The sequence below is a fragment of the Rhea pennata genome, chromosome 8 (assembly GCF_028389875.1).
Source record: "Rhea pennata isolate bPtePen1 chromosome 8, bPtePen1.pri, whole genome shotgun sequence".
Taxonomy (NCBI): domain Eukaryota; kingdom Metazoa; phylum Chordata; class Aves; order Rheiformes; family Rheidae; genus Rhea; species Rhea pennata.
Window position 1 is genome coordinate 7244821 of NC_084670.1, and position 24971 is coordinate 7269791.

The window sequence follows — 24971 nt, forward strand, 5'->3', positions numbered from 1 at the left end:
GGGATTTAACACAGCTGTTGTCTTAATAAATATATGTATTATAAATCACAAGAAAAGAACTCTGAGTAAGAGCTTGATTATTCTTAAGTTGAGGGAACAGGATGGTGCTCGATGCAAACTTCATTCAGTAAAGCTAGAGCTTAGTTGTGTGTCATATTCTGTTCCTCACTCTCCCAGAGGCCACAGACTATTTGTCTTCAAAGTGATGGTTAGTATTTTTTAATATAGTGACTAATTTTGCCTGATAAGTAGTGTTTTGTTCTACTGTTTAGTATTAATGTCAGAAGCAGCCTCTTACCGGACTTAAAAAGTTGATTTTTTACAAAGTAACCAGTAACTGGCACAGCGCAGTACAGCTACACTGCATCTTTAAGAGTGGTTTTAAGGTAGTTTCTGTTTTTGGAGTAACACGGATTTTGACAGCATTACCTCCTTTCTTGTACCAGGAGGTTTCTTGACCATAGGTTATGCTGGTAGTTCTTCAGTGTTACTGAGCTAATAGCAAACACATTCTCATTTTTTTGAATTCTGTTGCCTTCTGGTAACAAAGTCTTGATTAGGAAATTAATCTAGCTTCAATTAGAAGTCAAAACAAACTATTAAGAAAAAAAAAACAGCAAGGAGTCTTTAGAGACAAAAACCCTTATTTTTATTGCTTGTCACGATTTTTTCAGGTCTTAAGAAGACAATTTTAAAAAATTTTCAACTTCTACCAGGAACACAAGTAACTACATAAAAAGTTTCTTTAGCTTTCATTTAATAATAAAAAAACCCTACTACTTTATACAAGAGGGGAGGGATTAGAGAAATAGACTGCTAAAGCAGCCAGTACATATCCTGCTGCCCCGTAAGTAAATAGGGCAGTATTAGACTGCAGTTCAAGGTCCTTAAACTGCCTGCTGGATTTAGTTTGTTATTCATTCCCTCGCCGACTTTTCTTGTGGCTTTTCTTAGATCTGAAACAGATAACCAAAAAGATTCATAGGACACAGTGCTATTAATTGTTTTAAAAGACCAGTGTTATACTAGTGTTTTCTGTAACAGACTATGGATAATATATCTTGACTTCAACACTGGGGAAGGTACCACATCAAATACTTCATCTCCAACACTGTAAGACAACCTTCAGTCCTGAGATTCTTACAAAAGGACCAACACCCTTAAGAAACACGGCAAGCCTTTACCTTTCAGGTGACTTAGAGTGACTTCTGTGCCTGTGACTACGGTGATGCCCTGTGAGAAAAACAACTAACAGTTACTTGTGTTAGTAGTCATAAAACCCAACAATTCTTTCTTTTGCTAACGTAATCATCTGCTAGTGGCTAAGAATCCTAGATAATGCCAGAACTCTAGCCTTAACCAGGCACACAAACTAAACTCCATGCAATATTTGAAAAGCGTACTGAGTACAACGTTGCACATGTTAGAAGAGTTCTCCAGACATGCTTCCACATAACTAGCCCTTTTATAATCCAGATTAGGCCTCTACTCTAGCCTCTAGCTTCTTACATTTTCCTCACGGGACATGTCCTGCTGACAGAGACATGCCAGAGTTAAACTGGTAAACTACAGAAATACCTGGAGATTTAGATCTTGATCTGTGGCGTCTCTCTCTGGATCTGCTCCGGTGTCGTCTTGGGCTTTTGCTGCGATGCCTTTCCCGGCGTGGCGATGGGCTGAGAGAAATTAAGCTTTTAAATAACCATACCAAAAATGCACACATTCTAAGATTATATAGCAGAAAAAACAGACTACCTTCTTCGCTTTGGAGAGCGGCTTCGTCTGTAATTGGAGAAAGAAAAAGAGTCACTAAAAGCCATCAACCAAACCAACACTTGCATCTCCTGTATTCTCCAGCAACAGTGCCAGGGCTTTCCTTGTGCTCTCCCATACCCTCAGTCACTATTTGTTTGGCCTGCTACACTAGGGCAATAAATGCTTCTGGTGAGCCCCAAACAGTCAGCAGAAAGAGTTAAGTTATGATTTTTTTCCTGGTTTAATACCCATATACCCAATTAGCAAGATCTATTTTCTCTTCAGTCTTTAGTTTACACAAATGCCACAAGCATTTGATTCTGTTTGATATCTTCACTCCACTGTCAAATTTATTTAAAGTTGGCCAGCAAGTTCAAGAATTACTGCAGGACCAGGGAAACAGGGCAGGGCTTGACTGTGGTTGGGCAGCACTGCAACTGCAAGTAGTGGCTAAAAGAAGTGGAAGGCATAAGAGATGCTGATTGAACACTATCTTCAGCTCTGTGGTTAGATCTAGTAAAAGCACTCTGCAGCACCATAGATGTGTTTTAAGTAAAAACGTTGTTCAAAAAGAGCCATGTCTCACCTTCTTGGAGACCTGCTTCGGCTCCGCCTGTATCGCACAACAGGAGATCTGCGGGGTTTATCAAGGTCTCTGTAGCCTCTTCTGCGGTGATCCGGAGAGGGTGCTCGCTCCAGCTGGAAACATTGCAAAACCAGCCCCCTTCAAAAGTTAACTCTAAGTCTTTCCTCACTAAGATTTTTAGTTCTCAATAAAGATTCCCAAGCAATTAATACATGAGATAAAAGAGGAAACAAGTCATCCAATTTAAGCTTCCCATTCCTCAAGTATTTCATACTCAAAAATGAGCAGTACTACCTAAATTTAATAATTATAAAGTAGACTGTATTGGAAATTAAAATGGCCACCTTTCATACTCCCCACTCCCTCCCTTAAAAAGCAGAATTGACCAACTAGAACCATCATAGAATTAAAGGTGATAGTGAAAGCTAAAATACCTATGTTTATATAAAGTATATTTTATACATATATAAAATATCTGAAATATGAGCAGACAGAAGAGCTTGACACACATGGAGCACTTTAGAGCTGCTTCATGGTCTAGCATGTTCTTACAGTCAGTTTATATGAAAATACATTTAGCAAGGAAAAAAAACCTGCATGCAGCCTTCTAGTGCCTCCTCTCAGACATTTCTCGTAAGCTGTAAAATGTACTGTGATGTTTCGGCATCAGTTATAATTATCCCTTTATAAAATGCTGTAAAACAGTTGACTAACTTTCTCATCTTCTTCCTCCTCCTCCTCACTTGACTCCACATCATCCATGTCTTCTTCCAAAGCACTAACACGAGGCTCGAGTTGCTCAGCTTCTTCCAGAACGTATCGTTTCTAGGAGAAATTACAACTTTATCTTACATAATCTAAATATGAACAAACACGTAAGAAAGCATCTGCTGTGCCCAACAAGTCCTGTACACGGCTTTATGCAACAAACCAGTAGGCTGATGGAAGTATTGAATGTGATACAGTTAAGAATTCAACAATCATCCCTTTTTCCAAACCTGTAATCGAGGCAGAATGATATCACACACACGTTCCTCATGGAGTAGTTCATCAATAAATTCATCCACATGCATCAGTTCAAATTCTGGGAAGAAAAAGAGCATTTAAAAGACCAAGAAAATTAATACTAGCAACGGGAGTAAAAATCAAACACTTGAGATTTAGAATGCTTGTATCAAGTGGGCTCTACAAACAATAGTTCTAAAATCATTCTTAAAGATTAGAAAAATCATTAGGTTTATCTTGGAAAAAGGGGAACTCACTGCACAGTTAGGATTTGTAGATTCCCAGCATTTAGATTATATTTGTTTTCTGTTGTGCACTAAAACTCAGTTTGACAGATACCAAATACAAGTATTTGGGATAAGCTAAAGCAGCAAGGCAGCTCCCACTTATAACGGATTACAGCAGCAGGCTATCCAATGAATGAATGAATGAAGTAAAAGCAAGATTTTAAGAAAGTGACTTTCCTAAAGTTTTTCAAGCTTTTATTACTAAAGAGGACGTTTATCTAGCCCTATATATTTTTCCAGCAAAAGGCCATCTATTATACACTGAGAAACCACAGCTATGTGACAGTGCTTACCCCCATTTCTGTTCTGACTTTTTATTTTTCGATAGTCATTGTACAGTGGTTCAAGATACTTGTAGCAGTCAATGGCAGTGCCTGTCAATCTCATATACAATGCACCAAGCATTCGGACATATCTGAAAAGCAAGAAAAGTGTTTCATGCAGCTGTGCTTTCTCCATTGGTAGCAGCCAAGCTAACACACAAGTTTTTCTTACAAGTTTTTAAGAAAAAAATCTATACACTAAAGTAAACAGAATAAGAGATCATTTAGATTTTCTCCTTAGAGTACATTCATTCTCCATGTGATTGTTTATGCATGCAGGAACAGAAGAATACAAAAAGGAATAGGATCCCCTTAACGCACTTGCTTCCAACTGCTCAAGGCAGAAATATATTATCACATTAAGCACATGCTACAGAAAAAAAGCCACTTCGACAGCCTAAGCAACACAAGAGCAAGTCCTCTGAAAGCAAGAATAACGACGTGCTTTGAGGAAAAAAAAAAAAAAAAGAGCTTACCATGGCGTCTGCAAAGAAAGCTAAACCTAGCGCCGAGGTTTCCCCGGCTGCTTTGAGCTTCCCCGTTTCATTCGGCACGACAAGAACGAGAGGGCGGAACAGCGACCAACTTACTTGAAGTCTTCGTTTTTTATGAACTCCACGATGATGTCCTTCTCGGGCTGGATCTGCAGCATCTTCAGCGTCAGGCACAGGAAGGGCGTGGGCTTGATGTTGCCGCCGTAGACGCCCCCCACGTACTTGAGCTCCATGGCCTTGTCCACCACCAGCTCGGCTGGGCGAGGCGAGGCCGTTAGCGCCCGGCGGAGCCCCGCGGCCGCCCCCCGCCGCCCCGGCCCGCCCCGCCGTACCCGTGAGGCCGAAGCACTCCTCCTTCCAGTACTTGGACTCGTAGATGCGGGTGCGGATGATCTTCTCCACCAGGTACTGCGGGTTGGTGCCGTGGATGCTGTGCGCGTCCTTCACCGTCCGGTTCGCCATGGCCGCGGCGCTCCCGGTCCCCGGCCCGCTTCCGCCAGCGGTGGTGGCGGCAACAGCCGCTTCCGCTTCCGGGGTACCCTTCTCCCGCCCCGCCGTCCGCCATCTTAACTCAGGGCAGCCGCAGCTTCGCAGCGCCAGGCACAAATATGGCGCAGTTGCCGTCTGCCCTCCTCCTGTTCTCTCCCCCCTGCGCGCACGCGCGGGGGGAGAGGCGGAGCTTAGGGCTCGCTTTGGCGCGAAATTCTATCCTTGGCGGTGGCCGAGCTCGTGTCGCTGCTGCTGCTGTGGCCGCGCGCGGGGCCGTTGAGGGGCTGTGGTGAGTGGGGGAGGGGGGCGGCGCGGCGCGGCGGCCCTGCAGCCGCTCCGTGAGGGCGGCTGGGCGCCTCAGTCCCCCCTTGTGGGCCGGTCACGGCCCCCGCACGCCGCCCAGGAGCGGCTCTGTGAGGCGGCGCCCTCCGCTGCCTCGTCTAAACCGCCCGCTGGGCGCGCGTGTGTGGGGGGGGGGGGGGGAGTTGCGCTTTTCTGAGCTTCGTGAGGTGTTCCCAGAGGGAAAGTTCTGCTTCAGAAGCATTTAGGATAGCTTAAGTGCGGTCGAAATGTTCGGGACAGTCTCATCTGCCTGGTCGCTAGGTGTTGTGGGGCCCGGGCGAAAGATGGCCCGGCGAAGCCTTCAGAGGGGCGCCGGTGTGCTCGGAGCCGCTGTCCTAAATACCGGAAACCTTCGCGTCTTCCTTGGTCCTCCAGCGGCCTCTGGGGGCCTGGCGAAGGCTGGCGTCCGTAAACCCACCGACCAATGCCGGCTTCTTCGTGTGCTCAAAAAGAATTGGTGGCAGTTCTAGAAATCTAGCAATTTTGAGGGTTTTTTTTAAGACTCTACTTTTATTTTTAAGTAATAATCAAAACTTGCTTGTTCAGTTTTTTTTCTTTTTTGCTTTTCTATAGGAATCATGAACACTCGACACCAGAGCAAACGAATCTATTCCTGGTATGGGAAACCCATGAGCTCAGACAGAAAACTGAGGACCTTGCAGTACAAGTAAATAACACTTCTTGCTTACTTGGGGAACCACAGACAATAGAGGTTATGTTCTTTGCCTTTCTGGCATCCTTTAGGTTAATGTGATAGTGAGAATTAGAATAAAGCACAGTGGTTTTGAGCAATGTCTCAGGACCTTGTATGTATGTAAAAATATCTTGAATTATAAATCATATATTATGTAAACAAAAGAAAGCATTTAATTAAATATGTGAATGAGTGTTAGCTGTCTATTTGGCATGTGACTTGTTTTTGTCTACCTCAAATTGGGATAGTTTTTTGGATAGTTGAATTCTCCTGCAGTATAAGCAGGAAATTATGCAGCAAGAGTGTTTGTTTGCTGTTAGAAGGCCTCTATGTTTCTTAGCTGCTTTTGTGATAAATTTCAGATGTGTAAAGCACTTTGGATCCTTTAATGTGAAAAGGAAAAAAAAGACTTTTAAGTAGATGAGTCTTAAAGTTGTGTGGTAACTTCTAGCTGACTTGTTACTAACTGGCTGGCTGGTTAGCTGTGAGCGTATCCCAGATAATGGCCATATGTGTATTATTATTTGTAGAGCTAAAGAATATGAAAGCATTTAAGCAGGAAACTCAAATTCGGGCTTTGCAAAAGGTGAGGTAAATAGCTGTAAGGCTGGCAGCTGATCAGCTTTAATGAACCTTGAATTGTAAAGGAATATAAATCCTGTTAATCTACATGCGCATCTCACTCTCTAGGGGAATCCTTATTAAATTAGAAAGAAGTCAAGCAGAAACCTGTATACAGCTTGGTGAGTTTGTTTTAGTAGAAGGGGAGAATGCAGATCAACCTTTTGTGGCACAACTCCTGGATTTATATGAAGATGGTAAGAGTAATAAAAATTTACATCCTTCTATCTGAGAAATCTTAAATGTTTTAAAGATACTTACTTCATGGTGATGTAGTTAGTGTTAACATCGTATTAGTTGCCTAATTTATTAAGAAAATGAAGCTTTGGTAATCACTGCATCTATTCACATGTATCTCAAGTATTTGAGGCTAATGGCTACTTTCAACTAGGTGTTGGTAAATAAAACAGAGAGCTAAAGACATTAAATTCTTACAGTGTTAGTTTGTCATCTCTTAAAAAAAAAAAGAAAAGGGATTCTTGAGGAAGACAGTGTGAGCTAACACTTTGTTTAGAGACTAGAGAATCTGTATGGAATAGGAGCATTGCAATTCAGGAGCTTGTTGTATTAGATGCGAGGGAATTCATGCTGTAATGAAAGACATGAAACTTCCTTGGAAATAGGATGCTGAACTTTTCCTCTTGTCATTAATCTTTGATAAATTCATTAAAATGAATTAATTAAAAATTAATTGAGGACAAACAACTTAAAGTAGAGATAAACTTGATGTTCAGTTGTAATATATTCCAAAAGTTTCTTTTAACTCTATCTACATTGTATCTGTTCGTAATATTTATTCAAGCTTTCTTTCATTAGTGTATTCATATTATAATAGCAGGATTCCCTGATTTTTTTAAGCAGCAAACAAATGTGTTTCTCATTTATCTTTAAAATAACTCTGAATTTACAAATAATGTTTTGAAATTTCTCAGTTCTCCTTTTTTGCCCTTGCTTTCAGTTAGTGAGGTCTGAGTAGACTATATATATGCAAATAAGGAACATCATCCTTTGTGATGGTGAACTGGTCTGAAAATACAACTGGTGAATCAGTTGGTCTGTAGGTAGTTAGTGATTGAGATGCTATGCAAGTATTTCATTAATCACCTGCAAGTCAGATATGCTAATTTAGTTTTAAAAATAGAAACTGCAGTCTCTTATACATATTCTTACCTGTGTTCAGGGAGGTTTTCTATACTTGATGGCACAGTTCCATGCAACATTTTCCTTTTTGACTTTCTCAGTCTGGGAGAATGGTTAGACTTTGACTATGTTGAGATTGGGTTCTTCCTAAAATGATGATTCTGAAGATCAGTTTTTATATGTAGACCTATCTGCTTCAAAAGTTGAGTAAGCAAATCTGAACTGTCAAACAGCAGTTCTCCATTAATCCCGGATCTTTCCATTGGTAGTGGTCAGATGTTTTAGAGGAACATCTAAGAAACTTTCTAATGAATAACTGTACACTAGCCATTCACTGGATAAATGTGTTTTTCTAAATTTTTGTTAGTTAAGATTGGCTAATGCTTCAGAATCCCCTTGCATTTTTGCTGAACTAAAATGATTAATAGTGATTTTTGTCGTAACTGACTCGAATTTCTCATTTCTCTTTCTTTCTTTTTTTTTTTCCATAAAACATAGTTTTTCTCAGCTTTGTCTTGTGGCTGAATATTCCATGATTAATTAAAAAACAAAAGGAACTATATGAAGTGACAACTTTTCAAATGCAGTAACCATCCCCAGCTTATATCACACTAGGGTGTATTTTGTGCTCCAGCTGAATCCATCCTTTTTTTCTAGAAGAGATGTGAGAAAATTACAGCATCCTCTCAATTCAAAAAATTGTAGGAATGGATAGGGAAGTTTTCCAGAACTTCCAGCCACCTCTCTGGGTGTTGTTATATTCTGATGGCTGCTTCCACAAGTTACAGGAAATTAGCTTGGCATTTTCATTATGAAACGTATATAGTTATTTAAACATCACTTACTTCTATGCGTATATAAACTGAACTCCCAGAATCCTGGTCTCATGAAATTCCCTCCAAGTTCTGCAGCAGTAATATACTTGGCTTTAAATAATTTGTTCCTTAAAACCAGCTCTGTTTTGATCAGATTTCAGTCAATTGAGTGAACTGTATGAACTGCTCGATTTTTTTTCTTTAAAAAAAAAAAACAAAAAAAAACAAGACTTTTCTATCCCCAGTGCATCCGAAGAACTTAAACAGTCTGTGAAATTCCCTAGGATCAAGTACAGCTAAAGAAGCTGCAGCGCCTTCAGCCTCTGCATGTAAATTATTCCAAGTCAGTCCCAGTGAATGCTCTAGTGTTGAGAGGTTACAGTGACTGTCCTGGATCTCTGTAGTAAGCACTGAATAATGTGGTGGTAATGGTCCCATTTGTTCACCAGAAAACCTATTAATCCTTTTTGCACATGCCATCAAACAGCTTTCAGGCAGTGGTATCACCCGGTCAGTACTGGAGCTATGATGACCTTAAAATGGTACCATTTGTTCTAGCAACAGATAATAATGGAATTGAGACACATACTCTGCCATCTTTAAACATCACTTTTTAAAAATATAATTATGCAGCAATTGATACAAAATTGTCTGCATACTTGCAGTCTTCATATCCTTAGTAAATAATTTTCCATTAGTAATGAGGTGTAACTTTGAATACTTAGCAAGACAGGACTATGAGGATTAGAATTGTGTAATATTAGTTATAGTTTATGAATAGTTTTTTAAATACAAGTATTGCATTATTGGAGATGTGACCTCAGATCTGAAATCAGTTCCTAGTTTTACCATTGGTTCTGTATGATATAGTTTATATAGTATAGTAATTTTCTTCATTCTGTTTTTCTGTTCTGCCTAAACCAAAAGTTCCTGGGGAAGAACACTGCTTATTGGTATTTATATGTCAAGTGTCTAATGACATATTTCAGCTGAAGTCATTGAGCTTTGCTGAAATAGTGTTAACTAAATGTGATCCAACAAAAACAGATTCTAATGTTCACTGACTTTTTTTTGTTACAGGTGCTCAGCAGAAACATGCAATTGTGCAGTGGTTTTCTCATATTACAGAGATACCTCAGAATAAAAGGAAAATGCTTAAAAGAGAGATCTCTCCCAAAGAGGTATTTTTCGATCAAGTTCCTGGATATGACACTGACATTGCTGTGGAGACCATTATTAAAAGTGTCATGGTATGTACTGCAGCCCATCTGTATTTAGAGGAAAGAAGGAACCCCTCCCCCCCCCAAACTTGAAAAGCATAACAGAACAGTACAGCTATTTTATTCCCTCCCAAATTAAATACATCATGTCTATTTGACTATTAATGCAGTTGTATAGAATAGTTGGAATTTGTTAATGTTCCTCCATCTGAAAATGAGTTTGGTTGTTGTCAGACAGCCCTAAAATTTAGGGGATTCCTTGGAGGGAAGTGATGGGAGTCTTGTAGTGTGGTAAACTAATGCCAATTTAAATATAGTTTGGAGACATTGCCCTCTATAATGAAGGATTACAAGAGATCCAATAATAAGTTATGTGAATAGAAAATATTTGAATGCTAAATTAACAGAAAATTCCAAGACATATGTTTTTTGATATTTTCTCTTTTACAGGTAATACCGCTGCGTCTAGGGGAAGCACTACCTATTACATTAAACAAGGAACAAACTTTCTATGTCAAACAGTCTTGGGATGGGAAATGCTTTAAACCTTTATCCCCTGACACATTCACTAAACTGAAAGAAGCTAACAAGAAAACAAGTGGTAGCCCAAACTCTTTGACAAAATCCTCGCTCTTTCCTTTGGACATCATTTGCTCCCTGAAGAAAGAGACCGAGAGAATTGTGCGCAGTGTGAAAAAAAAGAAAAATGTTGAGATGGAAATAGAATCAAAACATTCTGCTTCCAAGTCCTCCCTGTCTAAGGAGAGACATTCACAGAGAGTAGCTAATGATATGAAAACTCCAAGAGCAAGGAAGAAGTTACAGTTAAGCAGTATGTATATGTATACCTGTATAGTTTTGAATGCATGTTTGTGTATGTTTTGTTTCTTCAATTTGGGTAGTTCAGACACTGGCATAACTCAACATCAGTATTTTAACTACTGATTTTATTAATTACCTATTTTATTCAGGCTTTGGGGTTAGCCTTTGCCTTTTGCAAGCATCAGTTGTCTTATGTCTCCTATTTCAAGCAAGTGTTATGCTTATGTTCCATTGCTGCTGCAAACGTTTTGTTTGCAACAGAAGTCTAAAGTTCTTGTTCACTGAAATGCTATTGGTCAGCCTAATTTGACCTCAGAAGGTCCGATTTTCTTTCTTTAATCTTCTAATACACAATAAAATGTTTATATTGGACTTGACTAGAGAAGGGCATTTGGCCATACGTGTACTATCAGTAACACCACACGTTCAAACTGGTGCTTGGATAGAGTTGTAAGGGATAGAAGGAGATAAACCAAAAAATCAGTCCCTGTATTACTACTTCATGTTTTTAGAGGAAATGCATGCCTTTCAGTGATTCAGTTTTTGTCCTTGTAGTTTAATACGGTTGCCTTTCGTTTAAATTTATAAATTTATATGACAACTACTGAGCCAGTCATACATGTCACCTAATAGTTAACCAAACCAGACGCATTGAAGCCTGACAAAAGTTCATTCTGCTCTTGATTCCTAGGTCCCACAAAATCTCCCCAAGGCAAACTCTCAGGAAATGATGTTTTAGAACTTTTGGGTGATGACTGTGATGCAATGACAGAACCATCAGCTACTAAACGAAAAGTGAAATTCACTGGAATTTTAGGCTCACCACCAAAAATGTCTTGTAGCAATGACAAGCCAAAGTCAACGCTTGATAGTGAAGAGCATGAGCAGAGACTTAGTGATACAATACGATTATCCCCCTACAATAAGGTCAGAGACTCCAGCAAGGAAGAAAAGAATCTTCATATGAAAGAAGACACTATATGGTAAGGAATAGCATTATGATAATTGTTGTATGAGATTTGTATTTGTATGTGGTTCTCTTAAAGCACATTTATGAAAGAGCTTCTGAAAATTAAATGGGTAAAGTCTCTGTATGTACCAAACTGTTCTCTCTGTTGAAATCATAGAGAGGAAGGGGGATTGCTTAAACAGTTACAAATGAACTATGATGAAGCTCTAGAAAGCATGTTACTTGGAGATGAGTGAATGAGAAGGTGGCATCACAGGAGAAGCTGACTTTAGAAATAGACACAAGCAGCCTGCAGTTTCCTGAGCAGAGGGAAGAGATTGGAATGGGAATGGTAAGATGATATGAAATGGAATTGAAGACACATTGGTTATGATTTACATTCCATCAGCATGAATGAAAATGTCCATTTCCTTGCAGGCATAAAAGTTGAGCCTGAGGACTAAGAGGCTTTTTCTCCATCCTTACAAGTGTGATGCAAAGGGGATATATAAGTAGCTTTTTCTTTCTTTACAGTTTGGTTGGACATCAGAAACTAGGTAGTCAGAACACTGTAGTGACCCCTCGTTCTCACAGAAAATGTGCACAGATGACAAGCGCTCGCATTGCAGAGCAAATCAGGTAACCTTTTCTTCCATTGATTCAGATTGCTAGTAATAACTTGAAGCCTTTGGAGTTTATTTGGATTAATACTGAAATGCAAATGGCTCCAGAAGCACAGCTTAATTGTAGTGTAAGTGAAAAACGTATTATATTCAGAAATATAAAGCTCACTCAAGGTGTTGATCAGAAAACTAATTTCCCTTTAAGCAGTTGATTTGAATAGCTGTGGACAAGTAACAGCTCAAGTGGAAAATTTGGCCTGTTGATTGTGGTAAATACAGAAAAAGCTGAAAATGTATCAAGTAATCTGTGGTAAGTAGAATTGTATGTAGCTTTAAAAAACTTACTGCCACTTCTTTTACTCATAGCTTATTAAATACACTGGAATCGGACAATGAAGATGACTTTCTGTCTAGCTCGGGCAGCTCTTACTCCAGTAGTGAAGAAGAGAATGAAGTGCTCTGTACTCCAAAGAGGAATTCTAAATCAAGCAGAATATTCAGTACCCCAAAATCTTCAAGGAAATCTTCAGTTCACACTCCTGCCAAGACACCGAAGAAAACCGTAAGATTCCTTGTAACTGACATTTAAAAGAGCTATTTTTGTTATTTCTAAGCCAATTATTTGAATGCTTGATGCATGTGTACCAAAGTTAAGTATCAAAACCCTTTAGCTTTTAATAAAAGATTAACTTGGCTCATATGATCTTCTATATGAGAACTGAGTAGGTGGTTTGAACCACATGTGTGTTGTGAATGAGCGTTGATCAAAAGACTCCACCCTATGGAAGGAAATTGTTGGATTGGGCTGGAGCTGAACAGTGACTGATGAATGTGCAGTTTATCCTGTTCTGTGGCTATTAAAGCTTTCTCTTACTGGAAGAGGGCAGGGAGAGTAAGATTTGCTAGGAGTCAGTGAATCAGTGTATGTTCTGAAATGGTAGCTTTCACGCTGTGGATCCAGGATGGATACTGGTGACATGTGAAGACTTATTGAATGAAGCATTGGGGAGCTTTATTAAGGGAAGAGTTGCTACTGGATTTTTTCTTTTTTTTTCCTTAACTAGAAGACCATGCAGTTCTGGTCCTCTCGTATCAAAAAGTATGTTCACACTAGTTCAGAGCAAGGCAGGAGATGTGATCAAATAAATGGATTTGACTCTATATGGGAAACAATAGAGTAGTATATAACTAGTGAACCTGAAAACTAGACAATATGTGATGAAACACAGTAAGTCTATAAATTCATGGGTTTCAGGAGGGCTGATGAGAAATTTTTCTTTCTCTCCTGGTGTAAACTACAAGCTCTTAAATATATGTAGTAGGAATTGGGACCAAAACAAAAAGAGTAGTTAGGCAATTATTCAAAGAGTAATTAAACCTCTGCAGCTCTTGGCCAAGGGATACTGTGGCTGCAGGAAGCTTACATGGTTTACATGAGTATGGGCATAAGTACCCAAGAATGCTTATTTAGTAACCCTCAACAGATCAAACTACGTCAGTTTTTCATGAAATTCTCTGAACTGAAAAATGGTTGAAAACTGGAATAGTATGTTCTTGCGGTTATCTAAGCAGCCACTTATGTCCAGAATTTTTATTTTTTTTTTGTAAACTGCACACTGAGACATGTTAGTTCTCTTTTTCTGTACAGCCTTTGCTCAACGCAGTCTACTATATAACAGGCAGACATGAGATCAACTATGCACTTGGCGGTAGAACCCTCTTGACTCTTGAAGGCTTGCCAGTGTGCAGGTGATTACCAACACAAAAGGGATGCTCTATAGAGTTCATGGCCACACCAAAGATGCGTGGCCAGCGGTTTTATGCAGTGTCATGGCCACTGTTGCAGACAGGATTCGAGGCCGGGTGGACCCTTGGCCTGATGCTTTAGGACTGTTTTTTTTTTTTTCCTTTTTTTTTTTTTTTTTATGACCATAGCCAGGTGTGTGTTTGGATGATGAAATTCACATATAAATCAGTTTTTAGTTGCCTGCTGCTTTTTAAGAACTGGATTGCTTTTTAAGGCAGCACTTCAGAAGAAAACAAAGAATTTTAAAATTCTTCCATCAGTTAAAAGGTGGGGTTGTCTGTGTCACCATTTCCCCTCCTAATTTCTTTTTCTTTTTCAAGGAAGAAAAAACTATAAAGCTCGTTTGCTAGTTATGCTTTGTGAAAACTGTTTCTCTTTTTATCTTGTACTCTGACATTCTCAGGTAGTCTTTGTGCATAAATAATCATCCATACAAGCTTCCAAAACATTAATCTCAATTAGAAATTCATGTATATGGAAAATCTGTTTGCGATTTTTAACTTTTCTTTGCAGCCTTTACCAGGAACACCCAAGACACCTCGGAATGCAACTCCTGAGATTCCCAAACGCAGCCATGCAACACAGAAACCAGCTAGCATACTAGAAGAAGCCAGACTAAGGTAATGTGTAGTTGACTGAAGGGAGGAAATCATCTTTTTGCTTCAAGTACACAGAGCAGTTGGCTATGCTGAAAGAGAGAAATGTTGTCTTTATTGAATAAATTTTGTAAAGGTTCATAGCATTTTTGGTATCAGAAGATCACTTATAAATTTACAGTATGATACTAGAATTACAAATACTAGTAATATTTACAATACTATTTTTAGAATTTCAAATTACTGTAAACAGTCCATGCTAAGTTTTATGGAATTAGGTATCTGGTTTTATTCTATGCAACATCAGAAAAATAAGGATTCTCTTCTATTAGCTTTAGATTATAAAATGCTATCTGGCCCTTCTTGGTGGTGAAAAGGCTTCATAGTTTTGTTCTAAATCCTGACATAGTAGGGGAAATGCATACTGAACTGATAGTATTTCTCATTCTAAATTTTAGTTTCCTCCCAGTTACTTGGCTAACGCTTTCCTATGATCAGTCTCCCTTGTTCTGTCCCTCCCCCTACCTTGACTTATAATTTTTTTGTGAATAGCAGCAGATAGTCTTTATTGCTGAATATTCATACTGTTTGCTCATGAAGGTGGCTGTTCAGCTCTCCTAAAGCTTGAAAGCCTTTATAGAGAGACTAGGCTGTTTGTTTTGGGATGCGTGACATTGGTGCTTAGACTTAAAATATGTAAGAGATTTGAAAACCTTTGCATAACTGTGAAAGGGGGGGTGGGAGGGTTGGCTGTTTTTTCTCAGGAGACCCTCCAAGCAGAACTGTGAAATTGCAACTCTTGGATCTCCTGTCTCCATTTTAATTATTATTATTATTATTTTTAATCGAAAGGCTGCATGTTTCTGCTGTCCCTGAATCGCTGCCTTGTCGTGAAGAAGAATTCCAGGATATCTATAATTTTGTGGAAAGCAAACTTATTGATGGTACAGGAGGGTGAGTTTGAGTTTAGAGTTATTCTCATTTAATTGAATTAAGATTCTTAGTTAAATTTTACTGATACCTATTCTCCCTGGAAAGACTTATGCAGTCTTGTACAGATTTGTGTAATGTGATCTCTTCTTGTACAGATTTAATTAAAGACTGAAATACCTAGTCAATTTTAGGTGTCTGGGGAAAGGTGTGGGGTTTTCTATTTGTTTTAAAAGTAAATTAGCATTTAGAAGGTAATTTAGATTAATTACTTCAGTAGTAACAAAAATCTTGATGATCTTCTAATAAGTTGCATGTTGAATTTGCAAATAAAGTAATCGAAATATAGGGAATTCCCTGAAGTCACAGAGGGGAGTGGTATTCAAGGTGGTCTCAGAGCCCAGGAATTCCAGCTCCTTGATTTGGGAGGTTTCTTTTGCTCACTCACGTTGATAAAATGTCATCTTTTGTAGGTGCATGTACATTTCTGGAGTTCCTGGAACAGGTAAAACTGCAACTGTTCATGAAGTAATTCGATGTCTGCAGCAAGCTGCAGAAAATGATGAGCTACCGTCCTTCCAGTTCATAGAGATCAATGGCATGAAGCTGACTGACCCTCACCAAGCTTATGTGCAGATACTAGAGGTGAGCAAAGCCTCTTCAGTGGCTTTCTTGGTTTTACCTTCTTTTGTGCAGGTACATTCTTAGAAGGTTGCTGAGGTGACAGCTCTGGAAGTTACTGTAGCAACAGAATCATTATTGGAGGGGCTAAGAGGTTAATCAGTCTGTCATCACATAATAATCCTGCTAAAGAGGGACTGTCTCTGTGAATAATACTGTATTCTAAATCCTCATGACAAACTAGTCTGCAGTATCTCATCTGGGGCTGCTGATAGTTTATATGAATGTGATTTAACCTTCTCAGAACTGCATTAAGATCATCTAGTAGTCTTCAGACTGTAATTGCTTGAGATCTGTGTCAGCCTAGGATCACTTTAAGCCAGTGACCTAGCATTGAAATTATGTATTTGCTGAAACATCTAGTCCCTTTTCTTAAACACTTCTGTCTCACTTATTTAAGTTTGACATCTCCTATTTGAGTGGGAAGTGATATATATTATTCAAATGTCTCTAGAGTCATATTTGAGGGGTAAATATGCATATTTGCATCCTTCCCTCAAAGCACCATGGACAGTGCTACATGAGGGAACGTGCTATAGCCAGGTCACTCTGTTTCTGTAGCACAATGAAAAGCTCCATGAGAACAATTACCTCCTTTCATAGTAATGGTATTTTAACGCTCCTTGTTTCTGTCCTGTGCAGCATAAATGAATTTAACATTTGTAAAATAAATCAAGAATAAGTCTTTGGGAGTAAAATCTGTTGTCTCTGTGGGTCTCAGCACTTCAAGCTAGCCCAGTTAGGTATCCTTTATGGGAGCATGTTGTCAAATAAACCAGTCACTTCTCTGCTTCTTCCTCTGCTGCTAAGTATTCTACACATGGCTGCTACATTTCTGATTGCTTTGTCCCCCTTGCTGCACATTAGTCTTACACTTTAGTTCTCTCTCTCTCTTTTTTTTTATTAACTCCAAAGCAATATATAGAGTGTATTGCAGCTACCTCACTGTCTTTGGGAATTTTATAAAGAAGAGAACAGCAACAGCAGGGCCTGGACAGAAATAGAGACAATGAACAACAAATGACAGATACCTGTTTACAGAAAGTGTGCCAATTCCACTGCAAGAATCTGAGTTCTGAGCCATTTTGGATGCTCAGTTCTAGAGCTGTAGAATCAGGATCTCTGAAAATTGCTTTATATGACTGATTCAGACTGTCCTTGAATTAGAAACATGAAACAAGTACAGATTATTGTCATGCTGAAACTCTAATAATTAGAAATCAGAGATCAGTTCTTAAAAAGGGAAGATATGATTCTGGAGAACAAATACAACCTTCAAATGCAATCTCCATTTTATTTTAAGATTTGAGTCTGAACTTGGCCAAACAACTGATTTTGCATACATACTTTAATTTTGAAATTGTATTCATTAATTTTTGTATGCCTTCGGGGCATTGTTCTCACCACCACTGTCATAGAAAAGAAACTGGGTGCTTGTTGCTGAGTATTAGAGAGATGCTCAAACAGAATAAGAATTAAATTTCCATGCCTATAGTGGATTAACCTGCAGCATTGCTTAATCCTTGTCCAGTTACTGACCGGTCAAAAGGTGACAGCAACCCATGCTGCAGCACTGTTGGCCAAACTGTTCTCTACCTCTGGACCAAAGAGGAAGACCACAGTGCTGATAGTGGATGAGGTGAGTCAAGGAATTCTTTCTTCTCTTTTTCTCAAATGTTATAGGAAATTAATTTTTAGATGATGGAAAAGGATAAAATGTGCTTAAGTGGTCTATGCTTAGAGTATATCCTGTATGCTCTAACAGGAGCAGATATAGGAGAGAAGACATGCAAGTAGCTGCCCTTGGCCTTATCAGTAAACTGAATGTAAATAGTTAAGTATCCTATTGCTATATTTTTCTCTGTGTTGTTTTTCAGGTGGGTTTCATGTTTTCTTTTGGTTCATGTTGTGTAAAGTTCTAAATACCCTAAATTCAGTTATCTACAGCTTGTTTTTTTGTCTGGAAGCTGCTGCTCTTTCTGTGAGGAAATTCACAATGACGTGCACCGTATTCTACCTCTGAAGCTCTTTGAGCATGCTGTGTTCAGTAAATAACAAATGCGCATTTACTTTGTGTGTGAGCTGATTCAGGTCCTCACATGGATGGTCTTTTGATTCTGTTAGACACAGTATTAATATCAGAAGAGTATTTAAAAACTGCAGCTTCATACTGTGGTAAGCACTGTTCAAACATCTAGTGGGGCTGTGCTTTTCAAAGAGATTAGTGCCTTAATTCCAAAAAGGCATTCTGTTAATAAATGAATAAGGAAGACAAAGGCAGCTTTTTCAGGATCACCTAAGAAGTGTTCTGTGGCAGAGCTTGTTCTCTCGAGCCCTGATTGAGCATTGTAAATGCAAGGTGGTCATTTTTCAGGCAACTTCTTCTCTTTCTCTCTCCTCAGCTTGATCTTCTGTGGACCCGGAAGCAGAATGTGATGTACAATTTATTTGACTGGCCAACTCAAAAGCATTCCAAGTTAATCATCTTGGCCATCGCTAACACAATGGACTTGCCAGAGAGAATCATGATGAACAGAGTAGCTAGCAGGCTGGTATGTCCTAGCAGTTATGTTGTTATGCTTGGAAATGAGGAGGATAAATTAAATACTGTGTGCTGTCAAAGGTAATCCAGGAGAAAGGGAGGATGGGTTACAGCAGGCATTTGGCAATGCTTTTATAGTTCCCTCTCCTCTCCAGAGGGTGGATGTTGAACACACAAATCCCAAGAAAGTAGGTGTAGGAGCTAGCTAGCTAATTAGATGTTATGCCATGTAAAAACACTCTGTTCTTATAAGGACAAATTAACAAAAAGGATGCAGATGTCCTCTTAAATATATTAAGACTTAGATAATCAAATGCTGTGCCTTATAGTTAAGCTGCTTATTCCAGAGTTCAGAGAAATTCCCTTCTGATTTTTCCCTTCCTCTTTTCTCCTTCCTTCCAGGCACCTGTCTGCCATTATCAGGTGGTAGATTATTTTCTATGCTGGATACCTTTGGACAGAAAAGTTAGATGTGCTCTAAACCTGTTTAATACATTTTCCTATGTTATTATTTCAACACTGCTCTGAAAAGTGATTTGCAAAAATAGTACTGTGTGCCTCCATCCTTCTGTGACTTAGAAATAGTTACACAGTAATTAAATCGATTGCTTACCCTCTCACTTGCTAAACTTGCAGAACAGCTAATGATCTGGGACTCCAGGCACTTGCTTCTTGGCCCATGGACTGCAAAGCTCTGGCCTTCTGTAGATTATGAAAGCCAGTGTGCCATCCGTTTATAACAATGGTCATAATATGTCATTCTTATCTGAAATCAGTTTTTATTAGCCTGAGTCAGAAGAGGATTTTTAATTTTTGGCTGCTTGCTAACTTTGCAGGCTACCATGTGAAGTTAGCAATAGAACTGTATACACTTATACAAATGTGCTAAAGGAAAGATTACTGTTTTGTTCTGTGACTGTAGTTGAAAAGGTGCTTAAACAGTTGCAATCAAAAGATTCTCATATTGGGTGGCTTTGATTTGTTTATAAGTTCTGTAAGAGGAATTTGAATTCTAATGGTAGCAGCTCTTGCTCCTGTGGCCTTTCAGCAGGGTGGTCCAGCTACTGGCCTTCACTCAGTCTCAGTTGCATTTATGGATGCGCATGTTTGTTTTGCAAGTATGAAGCAGAAGATTAGAGTAACTGATATTAATTGATATTCAGAGGGGAAGGATGTGCATGAGGGTCTGTTCCTACCAGAAAAATTAAAACTGCTAACTAACAAGCTATGCTTGAGCACTTGAGAGTTTCCAATTGAATATAAGAGAAGTGTAGCTTTCGAATCTGTTAATTGGAGAGAATATTTTCTTTAACAGAAATTTAGGTATGCCCTTTTGAGTACAGAATTGTGTAACAGAAGTAAAACCATAGTATACTTGGAAGCACTACAAACACTTCTCACTATATTGTATTGTTTACTGTAGGGCCTCACCAGAATGTCCTTTCAGCCTTACACCTACAAACAGTTACAGCAAATTATTTCATCCAGACTGAACAACGTGAAGACATTTGAAGAGGATGCAATTCAGCTAGTTTCCAGAAAGGTAAACACAGTCCAGATGTCTCCTCCATACTGCATTAAGTAAAGAACGTGATGGGAGAAAGAGAGGCACCTTGTACAGGAAGACAGACTGACTTCTGTGTTTACATGTCTGTGTTGGAGACAAAGTGGGGCATTAGTAGTGGATCATGCACTGTGTTTTCTGTAAGATATGCAGGACATTTTTGCAGGAAGCGTTCCTAAGCAGTGTCCTTGCATTTTCCACTGGCTTTGAGAAGGCAGCAGTATGTTCCAGGAGCTGGAGGCATGACAGCAGGGTCATGATGATGTGTAATGATGTCAGCTTTCTCCACTGTGTGGCATAATCTGAATCATGGGATCATCTTAACAAAGATCAGTATGCCAGTGATAGTGGAAATAGCCACATTCACTTTCTCAAGGTGTTACAGTCTTAGCACAGTAAGTGGTACCTGTTCTGTTTCCGATATATATATATATATATATATATATATATATATATATATATATATATGCTTTTGGGTATGGTGTTTATACTCTCTATTGTACAAAGTAAAATAAATAATGCATTAGGAAGCAATAGTTTCTCAAATTAAGATGGATGCATTGTTTAATGTCTTATGTTAGCAATTATACATTAAAATAAAGAGACTCTATTAATGTGCTAGAACATCTACAAACCAGTATACTTTTAAAACCATTTTCTACTGAACATAATTGTATATTTATATACATAAATTGTGTAATGTTCACACAGTTATGTCAAAATATAAGCATTTGTTTTGTTAGGAAGGAACTACTTTTTCTAAGAGTAATGGTGATGGTTTTGCGGCCTGGATAATCTATTATGTTCTTGTACTATGTTTTTTTTCTTCCAATGTATATGATCACAATTACTTGTGATTAGATTTTTTTAAAGGGTTTCTTATTCTTGGTTCTAGCTGGGTCGTAGGGCTTCCCACTGTTACAAGCATCTACAGAGAAAACCACGCTAATATTGTATCTAGTGAATGCTCATAGCTTTATTTAAAAATGTAAGCCACAAGTGGAGTTCTCAGAAGTACTTAAGTTTCAGATATGTCAGACATCTAAAAATTGTCAAGCACTTTTAAGTTCACCATCTTGGATGTCTTTTTGAGCTATTTAAAGCTATTTGAGAGCTATTTAAAAAAATTCGTGTAGTCCCTTAAAATCTATATTCCATTATGTACGTGCATGGGAAAAACTCAGCTCTACTTTCTACATGAATATAGGTATGGTCTCTTGATAACATTTTTGAAAACTTTTGGTATTGTACTGAATCTGCTCTCCTTGAATTTCCTGGTATTTTTACTTCCAACTTCTGTGGTTATAGAAGAGGTTGGAGTCCTAAATTTGGAATGACCTGATCTGTAGAGGGTGTTTCGGTCTTTTTTTTTGGTCAGTAAAATTGTTATCTTAAAATGTGGGATTCTAGTAATGTAGTCCATGGTGGAATTACCTTCTTGATTTTGCTTTTTTTCTTTCTTTTTTTTCTATCGATTCTAGCTAAATTCTTTATTCAACTAGTAGGAAATGTTGTTAAAGACCTGTAATGTTTACTTTCAGGTAGCAGCATTGTCCGGTGATGCAAGACGTTGCCTTGATATCTGCAGAAGGGCCACTGAAATTTGTGAGTTTGCTAGCCAGAAGAATACTTCTGGAATAGTCAGGATGGCCCACATAACAGAAGCCATAGATGAAATGTTTTCATCCCCATACATAAATGCAATCAGGTAAAAACACTATTTTTTCACAGGTGTTTCTTCCCTTTGCGTCTTTTTCACTGCTGTTTTCCAAAAATTCTCAGTCTGTCCTTACTGCCTTCCACCCTCCCCTTAGGAGTGTATGTGATGCTTAATTCTTTGTTGAAATATCATACAAAACAAGCCTCACGGCACAGCTAGAAGACAGAAATACAAAATAGCAATGAAAGACAGAGACATCTTGTATAACTTTTAATAAGTCATTCCTATATGTTAGTGTCTTTGGTCAGAATACAAGCAGACTTCTGAAATTTCCTGGTCATCCCTGTTTACTGTATGTTGATTTACACTGAACTGCAGTTTCCAAATACATATATCTGAATTCCTTCCAGATGGAACTAAATCTGGAAGATGCATTTCAGGAGCTCACAGTTGCAGTTGCTACTGGTCATTCAGCATACTGGGCCAGACTAGAGCTATGCGGAAGGAAAAGCCTCAGACCCATGTGGCGAAAGCCTCAGGTCCTCAGAGTCAACTTGTTTTATGCTACAGATCTGCTCATATTGTGCAACTCTCCTTGCTCGTTTAGGTGCAACAGACCCCTGAGCAGACTGTAATAGAGCACCATAACACACTGCAGAACATGTGCAATGTTCTGTATGGGTTCTGCCATTCACAGCCCGGGTTCATAATTATTAAAGGAGCTATAGGCTTGTATAGCCCAACACATACATGGTTTTACTGCATCCTTCAATCCTTCAATTCATGAGGATTTACCATATTAAATTCTGTTTTATGTAACTCTTAGCGTAAGTGCTTGTAAGAAACAGGGGTCTGCACAATGACCAAACTTTGCAGAATGCTTTAACTGATGAGTTGAGCCTCCAATGATGCATAGGATGAAATGTTGTGTTCAGATATGGTGAAATAGAAGTTGAATGATATGCAGTGTATCGTAGTGCCAGATATGTAGGCTGTAAAATACTGGCTAGTTGAGATACATAAGGAAGGAAGTCTTGCATTTTTTTTTCTCTCTCATGTAGAAAAACACTCTGCATTTCAATTTGTGCTTCCCAAGCAATTTTGCTTCCCTTCCAAACTTCTAAGGTTTCACAGATTCTAAACTTGGTATACTGATTTCTGTTTTGTTTTTTCCTTTGATATTCAGGAGTGCCTCACTACATGAGCAAATCTTTCTGAAAGCAATTTTAGCAGAATTTCGCAGGGCAGGTGTTGAGGAAGCAACAGTGCAACAGGTAAGTTAGTGTTTCGCAGTGCTTCGAAGAAAAAAACAAAACTTTGTCATTCCAATAATTATCAGGCAAAAGTGCAAACATTTCAGCTTTCTTAATTCTTACGATTTGATCTAAGATAATACAGTAACAAGGTAAATTTGGATATGGCTGTCCAGGCCAGGTGTAAAGCCTAACTTATGCCACCACCTGTTCTTGTATGGGACTAAATGCTTAGAATGGGAAGCACCTGCTGTTGTGTTAATGTTACCAGTGTTACAGAACACAACATGATTTTTTTTGGCCTGCATCTGAAAATGTTGCATCCCTCTGTGTAACTTGCTTCAAAACAGAAGAAATAAGAGGTAGCCTGTGAATACTAGGTGATATGGTTCAAATAGGAAGCCCGAAAGTTAATTCCAACTTCTGTTTTGCTATCTTTCTCAACAGAGGCACATATATCAATAATAGCTTCAATCTTTTTTTTGAGTAGACTTTGTTAAATAGCGATCACCAGCATGTAGTCCCTGTATGGAATTAATTTCATGGATTCCACAGTACAGAAGCTAACTGTTAATATTTACCTAATAAAAATGTTTAGGACTATAATTTGCTAGTTTTACTGTTCCTGTAGGCTTGCTAGTAAGCATTCTAGTCACACTTTCTGTTATTAGCTCCTGAAGATCTATACCAGTTTGATTGCATAGATTCTGGGTGATCAGTGCTTAAACATCAAGAAATATTTTATTAAACTGCTAGGTTACTTTTTTTTCCCCCTCCCCTTAAAAATGTAGCTTTCCTCAGACACCAAAAGCGGTTTCTTTCCAGAGATTTAGAAAAGCAGGGTTTACTAGCCTGCATCATTTGTGACAAGTGTTTTCTTCTTGTCACTGTTTCTTCTGTGCTTAAAGGTGAATTATGTGCCTTTTTCAGCTGTGATCTTCCCTGTTTCTAGTCAGTATGACTCATACTAACTTGTCACTGGGGCTGCCTATCATTTCAGAGTGGATTAATATGTAGTTTTATGCCAGCTCTTGATCTGCTGGATTGGCTTTATTCCACACAGTTCAGGGGAGAGGAGGTTTAGTAACAGATTTAAAAATAAATAAATAAATAAATAAAAAGTTAACCTAGCTTGCTGATTGTTTTGCTTTTTTTGATTGTATGACAAAGGGAACTTTAGCTTAGAATTATTATTTCTTTGACAAAGTCCTAATATTCTTTGTTAAAACACTAGCATCCATGCATTTCTTAAAGGACTGTAACTAGTTTTTCCTCCCCTCCCACAGAAGGAGGGAAAGGGAACTAAACGCTTCCATTTTTCATCTTGACCCATAACATTGTAGCAGGAGGTAAAACGGAGTTGTGTGTGTGTGTGTGTGTGTGCGTGCATGTGTATATAAAATTTTATTTATTTATTTTCTCTCTTCCCCTAGGTATATCATCAACATGTAGCGTTGTGTAGAATTGAAGGTTTGCAGAGTCCTACAGTATCAGAAATTATGGCAGTGTGCTCAAGGCTTGGTGCCTGCAGGCTCTTGCTGGTGGAATCCAGTATTAAGTATCTTCACATGCGGGTGCGACTAAATATCAGCCAGGATGATGTCATGTATGCACTCAAGGATTAATAAGGCAATAATATTTTATGTTTATATATGTATAAATATTTTAAATATTGTCTATTTTTAATTGTTTTTAAATGATAAAATGGAAATAGTGGAATGTTGTATTTTCCCTAAACATTATGTTTAAATGTTTGATGTAGCAAAGCACTTT

The 24971-nt window shown here is 38.5% G+C and overlaps 2 protein-coding genes across 2 annotated transcripts; one reads left to right on the plus strand and one right to left on the minus strand.

Moving 5' to 3' along the window:
- Positions 1 to 824: 824 nt before the first annotated feature.
- Positions 825 to 5013, minus strand: PRPF38A (pre-mRNA processing factor 38A). Its single transcript, XM_062581304.1, has 10 exons — positions 4783 to 5013; positions 4547 to 4706; positions 3927 to 4048; positions 3340 to 3425; positions 3056 to 3166; positions 2342 to 2454; positions 1756 to 1782; positions 1579 to 1676; positions 1185 to 1233; positions 825 to 956 (listed from the first exon to the last, which is right to left on the minus strand). The coding sequence occupies exons 1-10, from the start codon at positions 4910 to 4912 to the stop codon at positions 914 to 916; spliced, it is 939 nt and encodes a 312-aa protein (XP_062437288.1). The 5' UTR covers positions 4913 to 5013; the 3' UTR covers positions 825 to 913.
- An 831-nt stretch (positions 5014 to 5844) lies between these two features.
- On the plus strand, positions 5845 to 24823 carry ORC1 (origin recognition complex subunit 1). The gene is made up of 16 exons (XM_062581602.1): positions 5845 to 5948; positions 6666 to 6793; positions 9632 to 9801; positions 10222 to 10603; positions 11285 to 11576; positions 12077 to 12181; positions 12532 to 12727; positions 14486 to 14592; positions 15421 to 15522; positions 15972 to 16143; positions 17711 to 17818; positions 18582 to 18731; positions 20145 to 20264; positions 21827 to 21993; positions 23132 to 23219; positions 24632 to 24823. The coding sequence occupies exons 1-16, from the start codon at positions 5860 to 5862 to the stop codon at positions 24821 to 24823; spliced, it is 2568 nt and encodes an 855-aa protein (XP_062437586.1). The 5' UTR covers positions 5845 to 5859.
- Positions 24824 to 24971: the final 148 nt, after the last annotated feature.

Coding starts and splice junctions, on each gene's coding strand:
- PRPF38A (XM_062581304.1), bottom strand. CDS start 4,912: ATGGCGAACCGGACGGTGAAGGACGCGCACAGCATCCACGGCACCAAC. Junction 4,707..4,782: donor GGAGTGCTTCGGCCTCACGG/GTACGGCGGGGC, acceptor CGCCTCGCCCAG/CCGAGCTGGTGGTGGACAAG. Junction 1,783..2,341: donor CGAAGCAGGTCTCCAAGAAG/GTGAGACATGGC, acceptor CTCCAATTACAG/ACGAAGCCGCTCTCCAAAGC.
- ORC1 (XM_062581602.1), top strand. CDS start 5,860: ATGAACACTCGACACCAGAGCAAACGAATCTATTCCTGGTATGGGAAA. Junction 17,819..18,581: donor CAGTGCTGATAGTGGATGAG/GTGAGTCAAGGA, acceptor CTCTCTCCTCAG/CTTGATCTTCTGTGGACCCG. Junction 21,994..23,131: donor CCATACATAAATGCAATCAG/GTAAAAACACTA, acceptor TTTGATATTCAG/GAGTGCCTCACTACATGAGC.